General features: G+C 40.8%; 1 protein-coding gene across 3 annotated transcripts in view; it reads left to right on the forward strand.

Annotated features, from left to right (window-relative positions):
- The window catches only part of RYK (receptor like tyrosine kinase), a 57,480-nt gene extending 36,461 nt beyond the window's left edge, over positions 1-21,019 (forward strand). For all 3 annotated transcript variants that reach the window (XM_040567030.1, XM_040567029.1, XM_040567028.1), the window contains 6 exons: positions 9,754-9,823; positions 11,657-11,789; positions 13,047-13,156; positions 15,358-15,517; positions 18,976-19,112; positions 19,950-21,019. In XM_040567030.1, coding sequence (XP_040422964.1) covers positions 9,754-9,823; positions 11,657-11,789; positions 13,047-13,156; positions 15,358-15,517; positions 18,976-19,112; positions 19,950-20,061 — 722 coding nt within the window. In that variant the 3' untranslated portion in view covers positions 20,062-21,019. The remainder of the gene's footprint in view (positions 1-9,753; positions 9,824-11,656; positions 11,790-13,046; positions 13,157-15,357; positions 15,518-18,975; positions 19,113-19,949) is intronic.
- The last annotated feature ends 651 nt before the right edge of the window (positions 21,020-21,670 follow it).

Consider the following 21,670-nt stretch of genomic DNA (forward strand, 5'->3'; position numbering starts at 1 on the left):
TGTGACAGCAGCTGCATGTCATAGTGGATATCTTTCTTGCATTCCTTCTTCAATTAATAATGCTTTATAAAATCCATAACCATTCAAGTTGGGTTACATCCTAGTAATGTGGACAGGAGAATGTGCTGTCGGTTTTCTCATTTCATATCCAGGAGATGATGAATATTCTGACAGACATGCTCATCAGACAACAGATCTGTGAGTGTTTTCAGTTCAGAAAAGAGTATCTTTTTGCAGCCTTGTAAGTTTGCATCTTTCCTATTTTCTTACCTCTCCCCAGCGTTGATTCTGTTACCCAAAGGATCAAAAAGCAAAGAAATGCTGGTTATGGCAGTGAAAGCAGCAGCCTTTTCCCCTTTCTTTCACCTTCTAGCCTTGTGGTGTGGATTGATGTAAAACAGAACAGTGCTACCTGAAGTTAAGAAACCTTGATTTTTCTAAGCTTAGCTTCAGACAAGAAAACAAGTACTGTCTGTTAAGAAAATTGGTAATACAGAAAAAGTAAGAAAGTCTGGACCTGCCCACCTTTGTTCTGAGATACTCCTCAAGTGAAAGAGGCCATTCAAAGAGTGCCTGTGATTAGTTTCCAGGAATGTGTTCACCATGTTCTCAAGTGGGGAATTACCTATTAGGTCAGACTTTCAAAGGCCAAGTTTGATCCTAATACTGCAACATCAGTGCAGGAGGCAAATAGGTGGGAGTTTGCTTGTTCAGCATTATTTGACTAATTTCTTTTACGTCACAGAATTTGTTTTACGTCACAGAATTTGTCACTGGAATTGGACTCTTGTGTGTCTTGGGTCTTTCATCTGAAGCATTTGTGAAGTGACTGAATTGCTTTTTGACTAATTCAGTGACTTTTTGTTACATGGCTTGAAAGGTAATAGGACTACAGATTTGGTGACACTTGTTGAAATCTCAACACCGTGTCTAGGATATTGTCTGAAGGCAAAATTAATCCCTGAGTGCCAGAAGTTCACTCCAGATCTTTAGAAAATATTTATTTTTTGCTTAACTGTAGTACACTCCAGAGAAAAGTTGTAACATGCCCTGGATAGTGACAAAGCTTTCTACCTGCATGTTCATGAAATACTCTAATTTATAATGTGTTTTTTTAATGCTATATCATCTAACACTTGAGAGCGTGTCTGGATGCCGCAGTCTTCCCTTATGTGGAGTGCTCTGTGCCAAAAAGGAGAGCTTAAAAGAAAAAATGAGTATCGGTTGGCAAAACTAGAGGCAGCTTTCTGGAAGCTCTGATGACTTTGGGAGTACGAAGATTGCATGCCCAGGGCAAAAAGTGTCATTTGTTCATACCTCCTCTAGATCCTTCATGTTGGCCTTGCAGTTAGTTGTTCTTTTCTAGTTAGTTTATGGTTTAACTGCATTAATTTTCTGGTTGTCATTGTGAAAGCTTCAGCTGCTTTCACGTTCAGACTTTCTCTATGGATAACCCGCTTCCTTTTTTACTTTAAATGGTCATTCATGAAGATTAAGGATGTGTTGTCAGCAGTAAGAGCAAGAACATGTGCTTGTACTATATTTGGGATGTCAGAATCCACAGATCAACAGGACCTGAATAGGTTCTTGGTGAGGAGACGAGAGACTTAACTGCCACCTAGTTTCCTCACTGTGTTTTTTTCCTCTGCAGTAGAATTATTTCATGTAGTTGTAATGTTTGTTTCCTTTCTGATAGGTGGTTTCCAACCACTCTAAACTTTGGGAATTGTCTCAGTTGGACTCAACTCAGTTTATCAGAGCTGGAATTGCATCTCTTGCCAGCGATTGTGAGATCTCTTTTGCCTTTATAATGGTGCAAAATAGCCTTTCTCGTGCATCTTTAGACCCTTGTACCTCAGAATAGAAACACACAGTTTTGCATTCTGGTTTAAAGAGTACATTGTTTAATGGTGCTTTTCATTCAAAGGAGAAAATCTTTCAGGAACAAATGGAATTGTATTATTCCAGGAATGCACGCAGTGAATTTGAGCTGTGCAGAGCCTTGACTCATTTAGTACATTCTGGCCAAGGTACATTTTTATTAAAAACAACCAATCTTGCTATTCAAGATAACCTGACTGCGTCTGTGTCATTTTTCTAACCACTTAAAATTTTTCTTTTGTACAAGAAAGGAGTGCTTGAAAACAATCCACCCATGAAAAGCACTGGAAACAAAGTCACAGCATAAGTGAAGATTAACTCTTCAGGCTCCATCGTTTTACTAACTTCAGCAAAGCTTTGAGTTTTGTTCATGTCAGCATAGATCACTAAAGGACTTTTTCAGCAGCATTGGCCAATTCCAATGTTATGCTATTGCTTTTTGTTTTTGTGTTCTTAACTAGTTAAGAGTGGATACTCAAAGTGTACTCCACATCCCCACATCCCCAGTATGGATCTTGATTCTGCAGTGGAAGCCTTGGAGGAGCCTAGTGGGGTTCAGCTGGTATATCTCAGGACCACTGCTGACTTCAGAGTGTTTGTAGGATGCAAGGCATCTTTAGGATGAGTCCAACAGGTCAGCAGTGCATGCTTGTGCTGTGGCGTAGACAAGAGGAACCCCCTAGCTGTGAAGTTGTATGTTGAAGCCAGTCTGACTTAACTGTCCATAGCTTACAGACCTTTTACTGCCCTCATTCACGTGATGCCTGTTGGGGCCTATTTATGGCCTGGCTTGGTGACCTTTAGGACTTCTTGTGTACATTTAGGTAGTGTCAGAAGAAAGATCCTGAGAATTTACACCATGCAAAGCAGGGGAAAGCAAGAGGCATAATTAGATGAGTTGTATGTTTAATAAGCTTTGCCTTAACAAAGTTGAAGAGCTTCTTCGCCATATTGGGCATACTGTATACCACGACCTCGAGCGTACAGAGTGATTCTCAAGGTACCATTTTAAAATTGCGTTGACTTTACATTCAGAAGCAGTACATTGTTAAAATTTACAAGTTTAAGTTCATTCTGTAAATGTCTTAACCACACATACAAACATCTTCTGAAAATAAATAAAAAGTACTTAATGTCCCAAAATCAGAGTACATGATCCTGCTTCTTTAGAAGACAGTTTACAACAAAAAAAAAATTAAGGAGTTCTGCTTCTTCTTGGAGTTCTCTTAAATTTCATCATAGAGGGAGGATACATGAATTTAAATAATTAGGGAAAAGTAATAAATTCATGGAAGTTGACTAAAAAAAATGTACTGTATGTTATTCAGTCCTAGTTCATTAAGAAAGTATACTGAGAGACCTTTAAATAGTACAATCTACATTAAAAAAAGTGCTGCACTTAAATGTCTTAATTTAAATATCTGCTATTTTGTATGTTTCTGCAGAAAAAGATTGCCCTTTCATAATCCGAAGTACACTTAAATTTGCAAAGAGTTAAAACTAGTACTTGTATTTCACTTTTGTTAGCTGCTGCCCTTTCAGCAGATGCTGAAACATTAAAGCAGTTATCTTCCTTCCCCAGTTCTACTTCAGGTTCATTTTTTACTTTCTGACTTAATTTGAACAGATCGCTAAGCAAAGAGCCTTTGACTTGTTGCTGTATGCTGCTGTGCCTCTAGATTCCTCCACTGTTAAGTAGGCAAATAACACTACTCCCAAATCATGCTTCGCTCCACTCTTTTCTATGGTTTAAATCTGTGCGTACATTTGTAATGTAAGAAAACCAGAACAGCATTCCCCGTTTTAGTGGTGTTATGTTGAATCACTTCCAGAATGCATTAAAATTGGGCTTGAATTTGAAAATGTAAACTGCCTTGCTTTGGAAAATAACTGTGTGGTTGTGGTGTGGAAACAAACGTTAGAAATAGCTTTGGTATTAAGATCGGAGGAGAAATCCTGCTGTGTTGGAATTCTAACAACACTAAGCATGGTGACCTACTCCGTGTCCTCCTTGGGTTGTTGGATGGATGTTTGTTTTAACATAGAGTATTTGAGGTCTGTATGATGAGTGGTTGCCTTGTAAAGCAGAGAGCTGATGTGTGAAAGTACAGCCCTTACCTGAGTGGCTCTGTAGCTCTCTCAGAGTTGCACCTGTAAGAGAACTGTGAAGAGGAGCAAGGTTTTTTAACCCTTTCACTTCAGTGGTGGGCAGATCAGATGTTGCTGGCATCTACCTTAACTTGTCACTCACTGCTGGGACCTCCTGAAGTTTTAAAGCATCAGTGTTTGTGTGTGTATGTCCTCTTCCCCCTATAAAAAGTAGATTGGATTGTGACTACTTGCATTCATTTTGATTTGATTTATAGCTCCTAACTTCCTTTAACAGCTCATTCCCCTATTGAAGGGAAGTTCTAAAAATGCCTACCAGCGCAACAGAGGTGAACTCAGGATAGTCTTTGATTGTTCAATTTCTTCCAAAAACCAAAGACTTGCTGAGAAGGGTTAAAGCAGTATTCAGATGTGTGTAATCTTTGAACTGTGATTGAATTCTGCCTTGGGAGAAATTTTATGTAATGAATTGTTCTGCAGAAGCAGCAGTAATTAAAAAGAACGTGTTGATAGTAGGAGTATTTCTCACCTCAAGCTGAATATTTACAGTCAGGATTTTAATTTCCTAGTCTCAGTTCCTATGGACACAGTGTGGGACTGCCGTGCCTGCCCACGTGCTTTTCTCCCTTCAGTAACTTGAGCTAGTGGACTTTGTCACTGTATGTTTGGCAAAGCCTTCAAATTTGAAAGATAATTGAAGTAGTACAACCCGTGTGAAAATAGATAGCCATATATAAAGTGGATTGTATAAATACGTTGTTGTTAGGGAAAGTCTGCTGTGTAAGCTTGTAATGAGACAGATGGAAGTTGGCATAGGAATAAGACACCACAGATGGGTCCAAAAGTGAGAAAAGGTTTAGGTAAAATATCTCTTCAGATGCTGTCGTCAGGAGTCGCGTTCACTGGAAGCCTTGATTGCTGAGCTGCTGTGCTTTGTGGAGCTACTTCTGATAGGAATGCTGGAAGAAATTGCTGTGTGTTGCTGTCCGTAGTAGGCTATGGAAAGGCTCTGGAATATCTTGTTTGAATTTTGAAACCTTTGGTTACGTCGTGCTTTTTCTTTACCTTCCTGCTCTCTGAAGTAATTTATTTTAATGACCGAGGTGCGATCTGAAGTCTGAAGCTGTAATACAGTGTTTGCTAATTTGTGATTCTGGAAGATCTGACCTAAAATGTTGTTCTTGAAAGCCATCCAGCTAATCAGATAACCCAGTGCAATATTCAAGTAATTGCTGCTTTTCATCTCTGGTGGGTAATTTGAGGTGTGGAGCGACTCTTCCTGACGTACAACCACCCAGTGAACGCACAGCATGATGCTCAGCCATTGCTGGAGCACCCAGTCTCGTAGCAAGCAAATTGGTGCAATTTTAGTGTCATCGCAAAACTCCCTGTAAACATGTCAGCTGTGTCATGATGATTCACGTGACTGACAGTGCTGGTAAATGAGGATTTAAAGCACAGTTTTGCAGATGGGATCCTGGAAGTGGGTAAAAATCAAGTAGGTGCTCTGTCCCCAGGAACTAGGAGGGGCCTCAGCACATAAAACGCTTGCCAGAATTGTGTGGGGAGATTAGCCTCATACATGAAAGTGGCAGTGCCAAGAGCCCCATTGTGCCTAGCTGTATACAAATAATGTAATAGTGTGAGATAAACTTGTAGCCATATCAAAGCTTCCAGAAATTCTAGCCTGTTCTTGCTCCGTGCCCCAAGGTAGACTTTCCCAGCCCTTGCCTTGTAACAGCAAGGGTAAGATCATCTTCATAGTTCTGGGATGCATCTACATCATCTGTCTTAAATCGCTTCTGGTCTTGCTTTTGAGCACCTTACAAAACTTGGGCCCTTCTTGTCCTAACTGAACATCTAGAATCACTGCTGTCTCCCAGATATTTGTCCTAACTCATGTCATCTCCATTTTTTTTTGCAATTCAACTACTCAGCTGTTGGTGTGTGACAGCTTTGTGAAAATAGATGATGCTTTCTCAGGGCTGAGCAGCAGTGTCCTGACTGTACCTCAGCTCACTATCATCAGGCTGCAGCTCCATGGATTGCTGAGTACAGAGGTATTCCCAATCACAAATAGCATTAATATCTCAAAGGGAAGTTTAGCTTTTTTAGGGCTTTGAAGATGTTGTGCAACAAGCCTTGCCCAGGATTGTTCAGCTTCAACTCGACACTGTTTCCTGATGACAAATCTAATGCATGTGAGACTGCGGCCTCCTCTGTCGTGGCTATTCTAATTTGAGAGGTTTATGGCTCTGTGGGAGGTTTTCCCCTTTCTTTTCCCCCTATTCTCTCCTGTTTACCTGTATGTGTGGCCATATTCAGATCAAATAACCTCAAGATCCCATACAAAAAGAAAACAAGCCGCAAAAGCCTGTGGGCATTCTTGTGTGTTTGACAAGATCATTCTACAAGTCTTGTTTTGTGTGGCTACAGAAACAAGAAAATACTAAATAAAACCATTGAAAAACAAAATACTAAAATGTGTGTGCTTACAGTTTGTGACACTTAGAGATCTGAAGTATGGTTTCAGCAGAATGTTTGGCTCAGGCAGGAAGATGAAACCTATAAAATTTGCCTTAGTGTGTCCTCACTTGTGTCTCACTGAGCTGGAGCTGACAGGTCAGGGCTGCCCCTGCACTGCCCAGGGACTGTGAATTTCTCATATCAAAGCCAGAAAGGCTGTGGGGTTTCTTGACTGCTTATGTGGGTTTGCAATGCAGGATGGTCAGGTTGCCCAGATGATCGTGTCCTCTACAGCAAGATGTTTTATTGCCAAAATCACCTTCGTAATCTATGAAGACTTATCTGGCTATAATCTAATAAATATGACTTTATGAAAATAAATGAGTTTAATTGCACTCTTTATCATGTAACTAAAGAAAATGGTCATAAAATTAGGTTTAATTGCAATGGGAACTGTTGGAATAGCAATACCCTGATTTTTATATTTTGGACTCCTTTTGGCTGGAATCGCTCAATTTTCAAAGTGATAATTTATGTTCTGTTTTGAATTATATCTAGTAAAACCACAATAATCAAATTGTATTCTTCTAAATTGGCACAGGTCTAAGTTGGAGGAGGATTAGCCTTGCACTGCTATTGTTTGTTCTGCGTGTGTTGTTTTGGTTGATTTTGTGTAAGTTTTTTCCATGCAGAAAACAAGGAAATAATATTGATAAGAAAACACAATGTGGATGCTGGGACTGTTTCACCAGATAAGATTTAGATTTCCGTATATACTTGAATGGGAGTCAATCATCCTTTGGGTGCTCGGGAGTTCTAGCATAGTCTATCTGAGCTGAAAGAAAACACTGAAGCGTAACAATGACCTTGTGACAAACACCCTGTGTGATAGAAAGGGAAAGGCATTGACACAACAGTTCGTCTGTAACAGCGTGAGCATGAAGAGATGATGGGTGTGTTGTCTGGACCAGATTAACTTGTTCTGTAGATTTTAAATCCAGTTTTAAATAAACTCTGATTTAGCACTCCAGATCATTGCATGGTGAATCTTGTAATTAAAAGCAAACCAGTTAAGCGAGCACAGGGCCAAAGAGTGTGTGAGCAAGTTCATCAACCCAAACTCGCACCTGGTAATCTTTCAGCACTTCATTGTACATTGGGATGAAGAAGCTGTGGTCTGTTTGAATGTGAGTGGTTAATGCATTTTAAAATTGAAGCTTTATACTAGTAACCTGCTAGCAGTTCCTCTGGCTTCCTGTAACATGCTTTTGTGCCTTATTTTCAGTGCTTCTTGCCCTGTGGAACAGCTGGATGGTTCAGCCATTCGTGCCTATATGAACTGATTTTAATGAAGCGTCTTGTTTTTTCTCGTTCATTTACAAACCTGAGGTCTGTCTCCTTTAGATGAAGTTTGTCACGTATAAAAGGCTAAAATAGCTGGGTGCTATCGCTGCCTAGTAGGTAGGGCCTTCTCTTTCTCATGGCATCGATGGAGTTCAAACTGGAGACATTTGCTCACGTGAGGCCTCTGTTATTGCAAGAACCTATTTGTACCCTACCCCCGTGCATATTTGTTATCAAACAAAAGGAGATGCACCATTTTGATGCATCCCGTAAGACACCAGAGCCATGAATGTCATGGCACTTGGAGTGCTGTTTCAGGGTTTGGTGGTCTTAGTCCTTCAGCCTGCGCAGGGGCTGGGCAGTGATGCTCCCTAGGGGTTTCCAAGCATACTCAGACTTCAGTGCCTCTGCCCAGGACTTACATCTGAATTTGTAATGTTGATTCCCCAGTCTCTTTGTTTTTTAGCATCTGGATGCCTTTAGGAAGGCATGCCTCCTTTTTGTTTTCTCCCCAGCTGAGGTGGTAAAAGAGCCTCTGCAGCAGTTTGCCTTGGGATATCCTTTCTTCCCCTGGTGAAGTTTCTCAATCAGCTGATGTTTAGCAGCTCCCACGTTCTTGAGTTACACGATTTCTCTTTTGATGAACCCTTCCTAGGTCCATCAGAAGGGCTGCGGCGTGCCTGGAGCTGCCTGTGCTTCCAGCAGGTCTAAAAAGCTGGAGGCGAGCGTGTTGTAGGTAGAGCACATCTAGTAGCTTGCCATTGCCATGACGGGGAGGCCATGCTCTCTCTCTGGGCCTTGTGCATTCCTTCCCTACCTTGTGCTCTTCTGCACTGACCACGTGCACCTCTCCTTCAGCCAAAAGTTGCTTTTTCTTTTGCAAGATTACAGTTCAGTTAGGAAAGGGTCCAGTGAGGTGCCAGAGCTGGTATGAGGAGGAGGGCAAGACCATGAAGAAGGGAGAGGAGTGGATGTGTGTTCTGTTCCCTATCCTCTTCACCTCCATTTCCCCTCCTAGGGCAGTAAAATGTTTGACTCAGATGAGATATGTAAATTCATTCTAATGCAGCAAGGAGAACTGATTGGCCTCAGCTGGGTTCTCTCCTGTGCTAGCTTGCTGCAGGAGTGCTGGTTGTAACATGAAGGAGGGACAGAAGAGTGCACCCAGGTATGAAGAGGGAGGGTTTGTGTGAGCCCTGAGTTACATTGCCTTAAGCTTGCCTATTGCTTCTTGCCACCAGGAAAAAACAAAACAAAAAAACAAAAAAAATCAACACAAAAATGTTTGTGGGGAAGAGGGGTGCAGCCAGTGCTTCTGTCCAGAAGATGTTCTGCTTGCTGTGGGTTGCTGGAGTTATCAGAGAAGCTCGAGTTCCAGCTGGCAGCAGGGATTTCTTTTGGTTTTTTAAAGGCTGGGAGGAGAACTGCAAACATTTCTAAGGTTACCAAGAGTCAAGTGTTTCAAGTAGGGAGCACTAAATATGTGAATCTAGGAATAAATGGTCTCTATCAACATGAAAGTAAACTGCAGAAGCCTGTGTTGTTACTCAGCAGCAAACTGGTGCCCTCTGCGCACCTCTGTGCTTTTGGGAAACACCTGGCAAGCTCTCCTGCTTCTAGCAGTGCTGGCTGTGGGCGCAGGATTTGACCCATGCTGCCTGGTGCAAGAGGTTCGTGTGTGCCCAAAAGCTGTCAGGAAGTGGCAAGAGTACATTCTGTCAGCACCTGCAGTTTTTTTCCTTTTTCGGCTTCACCGCATTTGTTTAAGCAGAAATATACCCTAGAACTTGGCTTACTTGTGTGGTTTTTTTAAACTCCATTTAAAAAATGTAGGTAAACAAATTCTGTTTGTGCTCAAGTGACCTTAGCTGACTTGCAAATCTGGACCAAATTTCAATTAATACATTGGTTTGTTGCCAAAGTTATATCTGTAGCTTTTATTTTTTTCATTAGATCAAGCTTCAGAGGTGCAGGTGACAATGATGCTGACTGAAAGCTGTAAACTCAGAGGACTTCATCACAGGTGAGCTACTCAGTGTTTATAAGCCAAACTGTATCTGTGCAAGATGAAAATACTTGTGCTTAAAGGTCTTTGGGAGGAGGCAAAACGGTTGTTTACAAATTGAACAACGTTTTATATATTTGAAAATTTTCAAGCCATAAAGAGCTGAAAAGATTTCTGCATGACTTTAAAATGCAGAGTTCCAGGCGTGCTTCCTATTGCAAAGAGTGCCTGACACGCTTTTAGAGCTGCACAGTCAGTGAAATCAGAGGGTAGCAGTATATGGGGGAAATGGCAAAAGTCTTTGGTTTGGTGTTCCAGGCCAAGCAGTGAGAGATGGTTAGATATTCCTTTAATACATGGCTAGATATTCCTTTCATTCTCAGTTATTACAGAAAAAGGTGCTGTTGGCTTATACTGCTTCTTGCACAGGCTATTGTTAAATGTGGTGAGATCTTAGTAATGATGAGGGGAAGAAGTCTATATACAGGTTGATTATCATTTTAGGTAATCAACTAGTCTGCCTTGTACTATTCGTAATTTTCTACGTGGCACAGAGGAGTCCTGTGACTAGATATTTCTGTGTATCCATGTAGGACACTGCTCTTTAGGACTCTTGCATGCATGTGTTGCCCTGGTATGGCATCGTAATGTCACTGATGGGATTTATTCCTTAGAATTACTGGCGTGATTTCGGGGGTGATGGCTTACATGTTTAAATTAATACCCCAAACAGCTTGTGTTACTTGCAGTTTTGCAGCTTAGATTGAAGGCTGAAATTGCCCTTAAAGACCTTTGTTACTAGCAAGGATGCAGGTAAGAAGAAACCCACGCTCACTGTCAGGTTCCATGGCTGGTAGTTCGTTTTCACTGGTAACATAAGGGAAGGGAAGTTCAAGCAGAACTGTTAGTTCTACAGTGGATTTAAAAGTTGCTTTTCTAAGAATTGTTATAGTTAAGACCTTGTCTAAAAGACAGGATTGTGTAAAGAGCAATAGCAGCTTCTTGGGGAAATACAATTAAAACTGAAACTAAATGAAACAGCCTTTCTCCCATCATTCAAAATCAGCTGTTATCCTTGCTTTTACAAGTCAAACTTCTTAAAAAATCCCCAAAGCTTTTCTTCTCTATGACACCTATCAAGCTGGGGTGTTTATTTTTGTTGAAGGTAGAGCTAAACAGGCACGTAGAGTTCATGGGTGTAACAGCTGACTACCAGACCACTTCTTACAAGGACATGGGATTTCAAAGTTCCCCTCTAAAAACGATCAGAACTCATCAAAATGTTTCTGATAGAAAATACAGTCATCTGAAAATGTTTCAGGGAAAATTGAAACTCTAGAGGCTGTTTCAAGTTTCTACAAATTTTTATGTTGATACTACAGGAAGATGTTCGTAAACACTGCAGCACAAGGGTTATCTGAGCTGTCAGGAAGAGTGAAACGCCCCTGGTAGAAGCCCTGAATTACTTCTGCATTTATGGTGCAATTTAATGTTAAGCTAATTCGAAACTAAAAGTTGCTGTTCTGGCATTTTGAAATGCATCAGGCACAATGTTTTTTGTCTTCATGCAAATGATAACCTGTATTCACCAAATCTTAATTCAACCCTCTTGGACAAGTGAAAAATCTGGGGGTTCCTTCCTAATGGGAAGATACTCAAATATTTCTCTACCCTCTGCCTCCCCCAAATGTCTGCTGCCTCAGTTATTTGGAGGCCTTTTGCTCTGTGATCTGTATCAAAGGTTAATGCTTTTCTTTACCATTGAGTCACTTTCATTTAGTGTGTTTAGGGATTGAGAAGATCTTTGTCAAATTTCAACTTCATAAAACTAGGAATTTTGCTCTCTTCCAGGAATCTGCTACCTATCACTCACGTCTGTATAGAAGAGGGAGAGAAACCAATGGTGCTGCTGCCGTACATGAACTGGGGGAACCTTAAACTATTCTTGCGACAGTGCAAGCTGGTGGAGGCCAACAATCCTCAGGTAAACTCAGAAAATCTGTCACTTCCTGGCTGTTCAGCTTTTACTCAGAAGCCATGGTTTGTCATCTGTGTTTGTGCCTTAAAAGAAATAGTTGTGTTATTTACCTGTCCTGACAATGAAAGAATTGACAAGCAGGTTCCTTAGCGTGTATTTATTTTGATTCATACAAGGAAAACATTCTTGGCTGCATTTATCACAGCTATTCAGAGACTAATGAAGCTGAGTTAAACTCTTGGTCAGGGTAGTAGCTGGTATATCAACATATCTGAAAAAGAGGCGGAAATGATATATGGTTGTGGATTTAAGTTACACAGGGGAAACTGGCAAGGGCTACCTGCCTCTGTTAATTTACAAGACCAATAAATTGTGATAAGCTGCTAGGATCTTTCAACTTTGATTCACTTGTTTTGCTGCTTAATCTGGGTTATAAATCTCTGTGCAGCACACTAATACCCCTTTCCAAGAATTCAGACAAACTGTGTTTATATTATTTCAAACAGGAATTGCCTCTTAGTTGGTATGCCATACTTCCCACCTAGCAAAAGTTGGGATGTTTGGTGTCGGAGATGCTTAATTGAAGATGGAACTTTTATACAAATACCTAAAGCAAACTCTTGAATTTTGTGAAATAATAAGTGGTTCTTATTCTTATTAACAAGCAGTTAACAAAGAAGTGTCTTTTTTAATTTAGTATTTAGTTTAATCACAGTCTTGCAGCTTCAGTGTCTACCTACATACTGGAGCTTCAGGAATACTGTAGAAATGAAAGAGAAAGTGGGTTATAGATGTATGCAAGGGTTTGATTTATATGGAACTGTGAAATTGTAAAAGTAGAAGGAGCAACAGCCTTTAATAGTAGCTTTCAGTCATAGGCAGCAATGAGAATTTTGTCTGCTGCTTGAAAAGGAGTTGGTTTCTAGAGAAACAGAAAGTGAAAATACTGTGATAAGAAGGTAAAATCTGCCTACGTTCACCACTAATCCAGGAAAAGGCTGTGTAACAGTGAGAAAGTTGCAAATTGGAAATGTTTGCCCCTGCCATGTCAAGGAAAAAACGGGAGGAAAATTTTTTTTTCTTAAAAAAAAAAAAAGAAAAGAATAAAGAACAGATAGTGTCTGTAAACAGCTAGAAAATGAGAAATCACCGGCTACTAAAGGTTAGTGCCCTTTCCCTCTCCTCTAGAATGCAAATAAAATACTAACCTAGTAGGCACTGGGCTTGCAGTTCTGCATTGATTGCTCTTCTTTGCTCTTGCAGGCAATTTCCCAGCAGGATCTTGTACATATGGCTATTCAGATTGCCTGTGGAATGAGTTATTTGGCCAGACGGGAGGTCATTCACAAAGACCTGGCTGCTAGAAACTGCGTGTAAGTACTAAATGGGGTAGAGTCATTGCAAACAGTGTTACCTCACTAACCAGGGCTAAGATAGGCTTTCTTTAACTGACCCAATCTCTACTTCAAAACATACCACTTTTTTTCGAAGTTTTGTGCGAGTGCTCTTGTCAGTAAAAAAAAAATTTTCTTTTAAATATAGGGTGAGCCAGAATGCTTCTTTTTTAAAAGAGCAGAGCATCCAGTTCTGAAAGACTAGTAGTAGCTTTTTGTCTTTCCTTATTTTTTCAAATGCTCACTTAAAGGAAGCCATTAATGTTAATAGGAACTTGGAATATCTTGGCAGTTTACTAGTGGACAGGTTTTCCACCAGGTACTGTTGGACAGAGGAGGCAGGAACATCTACCCTCTAGCCACCCCTCGTGCTTTTGAACCAATGCTACAATGCCACCTCAGCAAAATCTTTCAGGCAGTGTAAGGACGCTTAGTTTGATACAGTTCCTTAGACACTCTTAATTCTTATTGTTTTTTTTCTCTGGTGGATATATTGAAAAAGTGATACCACAGAAAGCAAAAATCATAAGCAGTGCTCCAGGGAAACTACCTGGTGACAACGTCTCATTTCAGTGCAGAGGATTAATTGCCTCGTGCCATTCCTGTGCAAAGGGTCAGCAGTCTAGCCAACTTTACTCGCTGCCCTCCTGGGGCAAATTCCAGCTTCGTTTTAGTTGCCATACTTGTGATCCTGAGTGCTGGCAATAGTACTCAATTTGTAGTGCATCTAGTGCTTCTTCTCCATGGCAAATGCAGGCAGGAGCTGAACATCTACTGATCTCTGCTGCAGTACAAGAACTACTGGACTAGCCTTGGGTTTTTACATAGAAAAAGAGGTGGTCAGTAGCCAGGATTCCTTGAAGGGGTTTGTTCATCTGCTACTCCCTTCTTTCCAAGGTTTATTCCTGGGAGTACCTCTGTGTGGGAAAGACAAGGAGGAGTTCGTATGAAGTGTATCAGGTCTATGTGTCTGTGTTAATTTGGGGAAGGGAGCCAGGATTGCGGTGTTCTTAGCAGGTTTGTGAAGGGGGGGCGAAATACTCAAGTGTCTTGGGCCCAGTTGGAATGGACATAGTCCATAGTCCATGACACAAGTCAGGGCTCTGTAGTCACTGGAAAGTATCCTTTGTACTTGCTCATAGGCAGATCTTTTAGGAATTTCTCTGAACTTCATTTGTGTCTATTAAGAGTGACAAGATACGGAAATGTCTTGGTATAAATTTTGAGGTCAATGAACAGACCTGAAAGCACATAGGAATGGGGTAAATATGAAGGTACCTGGAATAATAAAGCAGCAAGCACACAAATTGAGCATTTATATTTATTTTTTCTCATCAAAATAAAGAAGTACTTGAAAAAAATGAAGATGGCAAACACCATTAAAAAAAGACAACCAAAACTGCAATGTTATTTTCTTATTCTTGTCACAAAATATTTAAGCTAACATTTTCCCCATATTCTGAAGTCAGATGTTTGAGAACACTGAATTTTGACTTTTTTTAAGTTTAAAAGAGCATGAATTAATATCCCAGAGGGGGGAAAAAATCAGTAGACAAGTTTATTCCATAAAGGTTCCTCTATGTTACTTTGAGATGTTTTTTTTGTTGATTACAAGTTTTCCTTAGCCAGCTTCCAATTTCTGATTGCCCAACAATCAGAGTGAGTATCTTTTGCTGAGGCAGTGTTTGTGGAAATAAATATTTTATTAGAGCAAATAATATTGATTAGGGACGAGGTTTTAGGTCACAAATGATACCAGTTGCTTTATCAAGATACTGTTAGACCTTGTTTTGCTTGAGTCTTTAGCTCATAAATGCCACAAAGGTACTATAGCTAAAATAATTCAACTGAAAGTGTATCTCCAAGGGAGCAATAATAATTAAGGGAGTTCTTTGTTTGCCTTAACTGTACTTTTCTGCATTTGTAAATGTTGTATTTTATTTAATCTAAGACTGCTGATTTTGTGGTGCTTGTCCGTTAACACAGAATAAATACTTTAATTAGTATTTGATAACCACAGAATAACTGTATTGATCAAGAAGAATGCTAACACTTTGTGTTGATAGTGTGATCAGTATTCTCCAACGAAACCCTGAGTTAGAAACTTAAAGTGGAGTGTAAATATTTTCTGTAAAACTGTAGTGCTGAGGTTGCTAAATACTTCTGTTCTTTTAAATTAGCATTGACGATGCACTTCAGGTTAAGATTACAGACAATGCGCTATCTCGAGACCTGTTTCCTATGGACTACCATTGCCTGGGGGATAATGAAAATAGACCAGTTCGATGGATGGCTCTCGAAAGCCTGGTTAACAATGAATTTTCCAGTGCTAGTGATGTGGTAAGTTTCATTGTTTTTCTTTCCCCTTACATTTTGTAAAAGTATTTTGATAACTTTTTTTCCCCCACTGAACCTTTCTCAGTAATTACAGAATCATGGCACTGAACAGAGATCGGTGATTTATCCAGAACTGCACTCCTGTTTCCTGCATTTGCTGCTTAGGGTAGATAGTTTAAAGGTCAAGCAGGCACTTCTCGCCTGGTGGAATTGTCCGTTGCTCCTTGTCCTACTTGGTAGTGTTAGCAGAAAAGACAGTTACATTCAGTGAGCAACCTGTATCAGCACATTTGCTGTTTGAATGAACATGATCTGTAGTCCACTGAAGATCTAAGAAATAGTGATGGTTCTTAAACTCTTTCCCCTCTGGGAGGTTGGCTTTGGATTTGGGATCAACAGGTGAAATTGTCAGTGTTTTTCTCTTGTATGGGGAAGCTCCAAGTTGAACAGAGTATTTTGCAGGTAGGGAAAAGGTGGGAAGAATTGTTTCCCTTGACCTACTGGCTATATTCATGGTAACAGAGTCCAGAATACAGCTGGCTTTTTGCTTCAAAGACACACTGCTGATGCATTCAGCTTGTTCATGAGGACCCTAAGATCCTTTCCTGCAAAGCTGCTTCGTAGGCTGCCAGCCCCAGCCTGTCCTGTTGCAGGGGGTTATTCCATCCAAGTGGTAGGACTTTGTATTTGCTTTTCTTGAATGTTGACATTCAGTCCACTTCTCCAGTTCTTCCTTCTGCAGAAGCCCTGACCTCCAGCCTGCCAGCTACTCTGAGTTTGGTATCATCCAGAAACATCCTCAGAGTCCAGGTTGTTACTGGAGATGAAACAGTGCTGATTGCTGAGGACTGTCACTATAACCAGCTGCTAGTTGGACTCATGTTGCTGATCACAGCAGTTTCAGTCCAGCAGTCCAGTTGCTTTACTGATAACATCTTGCCACTTGGGCTGTAGGGATGCTATGGAAGATGATGTCAGTGACCTTGCTAAAGCCAAGGTGAACATCCATCCGTTGCTCTCTCTGTACTCACTATGTTCTCAGCAGAGTAGCAGACAGCTTAGTTTGGCAGTTTGCCCTCAGTAAGGCCGTGCTGGCTGTTCCCAGTCACCTTTATGCTTCACGTGCGTGGAAATGGCTTCTAGTGTCCTGTGCTCCCTGACCGTCACAGGAGCTGCTGCTCGCCCAGCTCCTGGCCTGTAGTTCCCTGGGCCCTGCCTCTTGAGGAGCGTGCCTTTTGTCCAGTTGCCTCTTCCCCAGCTCTCAGGGCCTTTCAGAGATGAGGAGAGCAGCATTGCAGTGACTTCAGCCTGCTCCCTCAGCACCCTTGGATGCATCCCGTCTGGTCCAATGGTCTTGTGTTCATGCACGTGATGAGCTCTGGTTCTCCAGACTCCATCCCTGCATGCTCATGCAGTCTCACTGCGTTCCTCAGGCAGCCTTCTCCTGCATCCACCTTTCTTTCCTTCCTTGGTGCCTGGGCTTAGTCAGTGCATCCATGGTGGCCTTGTACTGTGCTTGCTCAGCTTCCTGCACATCCAAACAGGCTGTTCTTGTGCTCACAGGAGGTTGTCCTTGAAGAACAACCTTTGGTAATTTGAGTACTAATTAGATAAACCGCTTCCCCTTATGATCTGTCTCTTCCTGCTAAGGGGGTATTTTCTTTGGTAACGATGCTTTCCTTAACGTGGCTACATCCAGACATTGTAATCTATTTCTTAAAATGTGCTAGTTTAGGAAATTTTTGAAAAGATCTGGTTGCATTTTCCTCATTGCCATAGTCTTTGTACATCAAGCCATACAAATAAAAAAAAAAAGACAAAAAGGAAAGAAAGGGAAGGGAGTCAGCTCTGCTCCAGAAATATTTCTGTTCTCATTATACTCGTGTGGGGTTTTGTTATACCAAACTTGAAGACAGACCAGGAAATAGAAATTGCCTATAAAGGCATGTTTTTATGATACTAAACGGGATCAATAAAAACATTGATTTCTTCTTACTCACTTTCTAAAATCTGGAACACGAACATATTTGCTGGTCATGAAGACTGGACTGGAAATGAATGTTTATATAGCACTGCCAGTAGAATTTTGTTAGGAAGAAGGCACCTTGGTCTCATAACCATTTTAGAAAACTTCAGTGCAATTCAGCTTACAGTATTTTAACACAACTCCCTTTTGTATTACATAAAGTCAGCTTCTACTATGTAGTTCTGTACTTCATATGCGTAGTTGTTTGAGTTTTGTAGCATGCAAAATGGGAGATCTTTCTGGGTATGGGATATGTGCCCTAACTATCATTTTTGCAATTACCTGGATACTTTTCATAAATATGTTGTAATATGTTTTTGTCTGTTCACTTGGAACAAATCTAAATACCAACTGCATGCAGCTTTATCGGTGATGAAATCTGTTACAAGAGATTTAGGTGGTGTCTGCTAAGATGCAATTAGCGTGTGTTCTAAACTTGCTTTTTGGATGCATTTCTTTAAAACGGTTTTCCTGGCTTGAAACATTTCTAACGTATTCCTCCTCTGCCAACAGTTATACCAGTCAGCTAAAGCATATAAAAACAACTCCTGATGACTTTTGTTTTTTTCCCCTCTCTGGTGGACATGAAGCTCTATCTTTTTATGCTGTTTGTATGCAGGTCCTTATAGAAGTAGCTATATTCTCAAAGTAGTTTTGCTTGAATTGCTTTTTATTCTAATGCTCTAGGTGCTCTACCACCTGTTCATTGGCATTTTTCTTACCTGCCTTTTCCTTACCTTCCTTGCCTCCACGCACTGCTAATAGATAGCTGTTCAGAGATGGGCCAGGTCTGTGTGCCTGCCATTCTCTGGCTCTGAGCTTCTCAATGTACACTGGCAGCATCCCTTAATTTAAACACTCCTAATCAAAGCCACCTTTGATTAAAACCAAGAAGCTTTCAAGGCTGAGAGAAAAGGCAGTTCTGCCCCTTTTGAAATAAATCATGATGATTGCAGCACTTGTAACTTCTGCTGTGAATCTTCATTGTGCAGTATCAGCATCCTCTTTTGGTTTTGTCTCTTTGGTCTCTGGATACCAGCTAGTTAAACCACTTTACTTGTACAATGCTTGTGCTTGTATTGATTAATTGAGTTTTCATCTTTTTAAGCTCCTTTTAGAAGGAGTGTCAGATGAATGATGTGTTGAAGGCTGATCCAGCTGCCAGGTTTACTTAGATAAAATCTTTGTTTTTCTCAGAAGTCCTACTTCTGGGCGTATACTCAAAATATACAGAGAATTTTGATTTAGAAAAATGGTTTATTCACTCTGTTCTTCTGAACCTTTGAATTTCATAGGACTTCTTTGAGAAATTTCGGGTAGTGTTTTTGAAGGGGTAAACATATTATGAAATCATTAAACCAATTTTTATTAAAATAAATAAAAATTTTAATGTTCCTTAGACTTGTTAAGTGGGCTGCATGCTTTTTCTTTTCAGTGGGCCTTTGGAGTAACACTGTGGGAGCTGATGACTTTGGGACAGACTCCGTATGTCGACATTGACCCCTTTGAGATGGCTGCTTATTTAAAGGATGGCTATAGAATAGCTCAGCCGATCAACTGTCCTGATGAACTGTAAGTGTGCATCTTTGGAGAAAGGGTAAAATGTCTCTTTTGGAACCAGCATGTTAAGCCAACCTTGTCAATGAAAGAGCCAGGTCTGCCTCTCCCTTTCCTGTTTGTTTGTTTTTGCTGACCCTTGTGTAAGTATTTGTGTGGCTTCACAATTATCTGCCTCGAGGAATGCAAGCTGACATTTTTTGTTGTTGAGTTTCATTTAATCCTGACCCACCTCTGTTCTTAATTTTGATATGTGGGTGAGACGGGGTTAATCATCAGGCTGAGAACAGGGAGCCAAAGGGGGTGGAGGTTTTCCACTTGGTATTTGTGGGGCTGCAGTGTAAGGAGCTGCTGGGTTTGTGGGGAGTTTCAGTTCTCTCAGCAAGACTAAAGAGAGAAGCACTCTGTGTAGTGGCGCTCAAATAGTAGCACTTGCAGTGTTTAATCATAATCTTAATGGGATGGGAGAAGGCAAGAACACAGGCACCACCTCCTGCCTCTCATGTTCTTCCAAATCCCCTTCCCGTAAACCTACCACAGAAGCGCTTTGAGCTATGCTTTTACAATACTTCAGCAATTTCCGATGAATTATGTATTACTTCCTCCTGGATTGCCTCTGACTTGTATCCTGAATCAAAACAGTGCCTCCAGTCATGGCGTGTTTATTGATCGTTCCAGGTGTCTGTCTGCAGCAGGAGTGATTCAGCACAGTGTATCAGAAAATGCGGGGTTCCTTTTCTCTTCCTCTGGTTGGCAGGCTTTCTTGTGCCAAATGTTGTGTTGTTTTTCATTTTCAGGCTTGGGACTGTGGTTGCCAAGTGTGTGTTCTCATGTCTTCTGTTTGTCTTCCAGGTTTGCTGTGATGGCCTGCTGTTGGGCCCTAGATCCTGAAGAAAGACCCAAGTTTCAGCAGCTGGTGCAATGTTTAACTGAATTCCATGCAGCATTGGGAGCCTACGTCTGAAACCGCGGGGGAAAGATTCAATTCACTGACTGGGAAGAAGGCATGGCATACATTTGCAGCTCCATGCATCACTCGGACTCGCACACGTGATGTGTATAAAGCAACACTAAAGGGAGAAAGCACTTCTTCCAAAACACTGTGCCTTAGAATGCTTTAGTAGTCTGAAGTTTTTTGTAAGACCTCTTGATGTTGAATATTTTCTAGATTATCACTTTTGCTAAGTTAAATCGAGACCTTTTTATTTGCCAGCAGGATTTTTAAAGTGTAGTGATAGTGAACTTGAACACAAGGTTTGGATGGACTTTGCACTCTTACAACAGACAAGTGATTTTTTTTTTGAAGGGTATATGGAACTGGTAGAAAAGTGAGGATAGGGGGAATTAATGCAAAAAACACATTGCAGAAAAAATTCCCTGCTTTTTAAAAATGTTGAAACTGAATCTTTCTGACCAGCTCTAGTGTTTGTACTTGTATGTATCTGGAATAGCTTTTTAGTATCAACTTCTTCTATTTTGAGACAACAGCACATTGTGGTTGGATCCACAAGCGGCATCTTACTTTTTTTAACCCATTCATGAATGTTTTTTTGGAAAAGCTGGTCTTCAGGATGCAATATCCCCTTTTTAAAGCAGTAAGTGATTATGTAAAAGTGATTCCAGTTTACCTCACACAGAGAGTAGTAAAGGGGGGGTGTGGCTTGAAAATGGTACCCCTCCTTGCAGATAAAAGGCTGATGTGATTTTTAAGATGGTTTTATGTGCTAAATAGAGGCCTTCAGAGAAGTGCCAAAGCAGCCCTTGCTTGGGAGTCTTTCACCTCAGACTTCTGGATCACAGTTTCTCTTGTTGAAAAGGTACTGGTTGTTTTTTTATGGGCTTTTATGGCCTGAAACGGGCTTAAATATATAAATATATATTTGTAAAGACACTTGCAGAGTAAAGAATGTTTTTCTATTACATCTAATGTGAAAGCTTGGTCCCTCACATTGCCTGTATTGAATGTACAGGTTGGCGATTGTCGTTGGGGGTAGAGTTGGTTTGAAGACACAGTGCATTGCTTTCCACCCTCCCTGCAGAACTATTCCCTGAGACTTTATATATTGTCTTGCTGCCTTCATTAACCCAAATATCCAAACTCAAAATGATCTGGGGTGGAATGAACATTGAGAGTACTGAAGAAGGTTTTTCAGAAAAATGTGTGATGATCCACTGACTGAATCACAGAATCATTTAGGTTGGAAAAGACCTCCAAGGTCAAGTCCATCTGTTAAACTAGCACTGCCAACTCTAGGCTGAGCCTCAGTAACTTTCAGATTCCACACAAAACAAAACTGTGTGTGAAATAACCGTCAGTTCTCCAAATTCACTGTAGAATGCATCCTCTACAGTGATTGTAGGCTGCACCATGAGGTTTCACCTTAGCATAATGTAAAGCATGAAGAATTTGCCTTTTGTCTCATGCCATCGTCAGAATAAAGCATCCATCACCTAGAGTGTTTGTGCAACTGCATGTTGGGGAGCATTGCCCTGACAGGCTCCATAGTGATCGCGGCATTTTAGGAGACTCTGGTCTGCAAGTACGAGCAGCTGGATTTGGCTGTGTTGTGCAG

This window comes from Cygnus olor, chromosome 9, assembly GCF_009769625.2.
Source record: "Cygnus olor isolate bCygOlo1 chromosome 9, bCygOlo1.pri.v2, whole genome shotgun sequence".
NCBI classification, from domain to species: Eukaryota; Metazoa; Chordata; class Aves; order Anseriformes; family Anatidae; genus Cygnus; species Cygnus olor.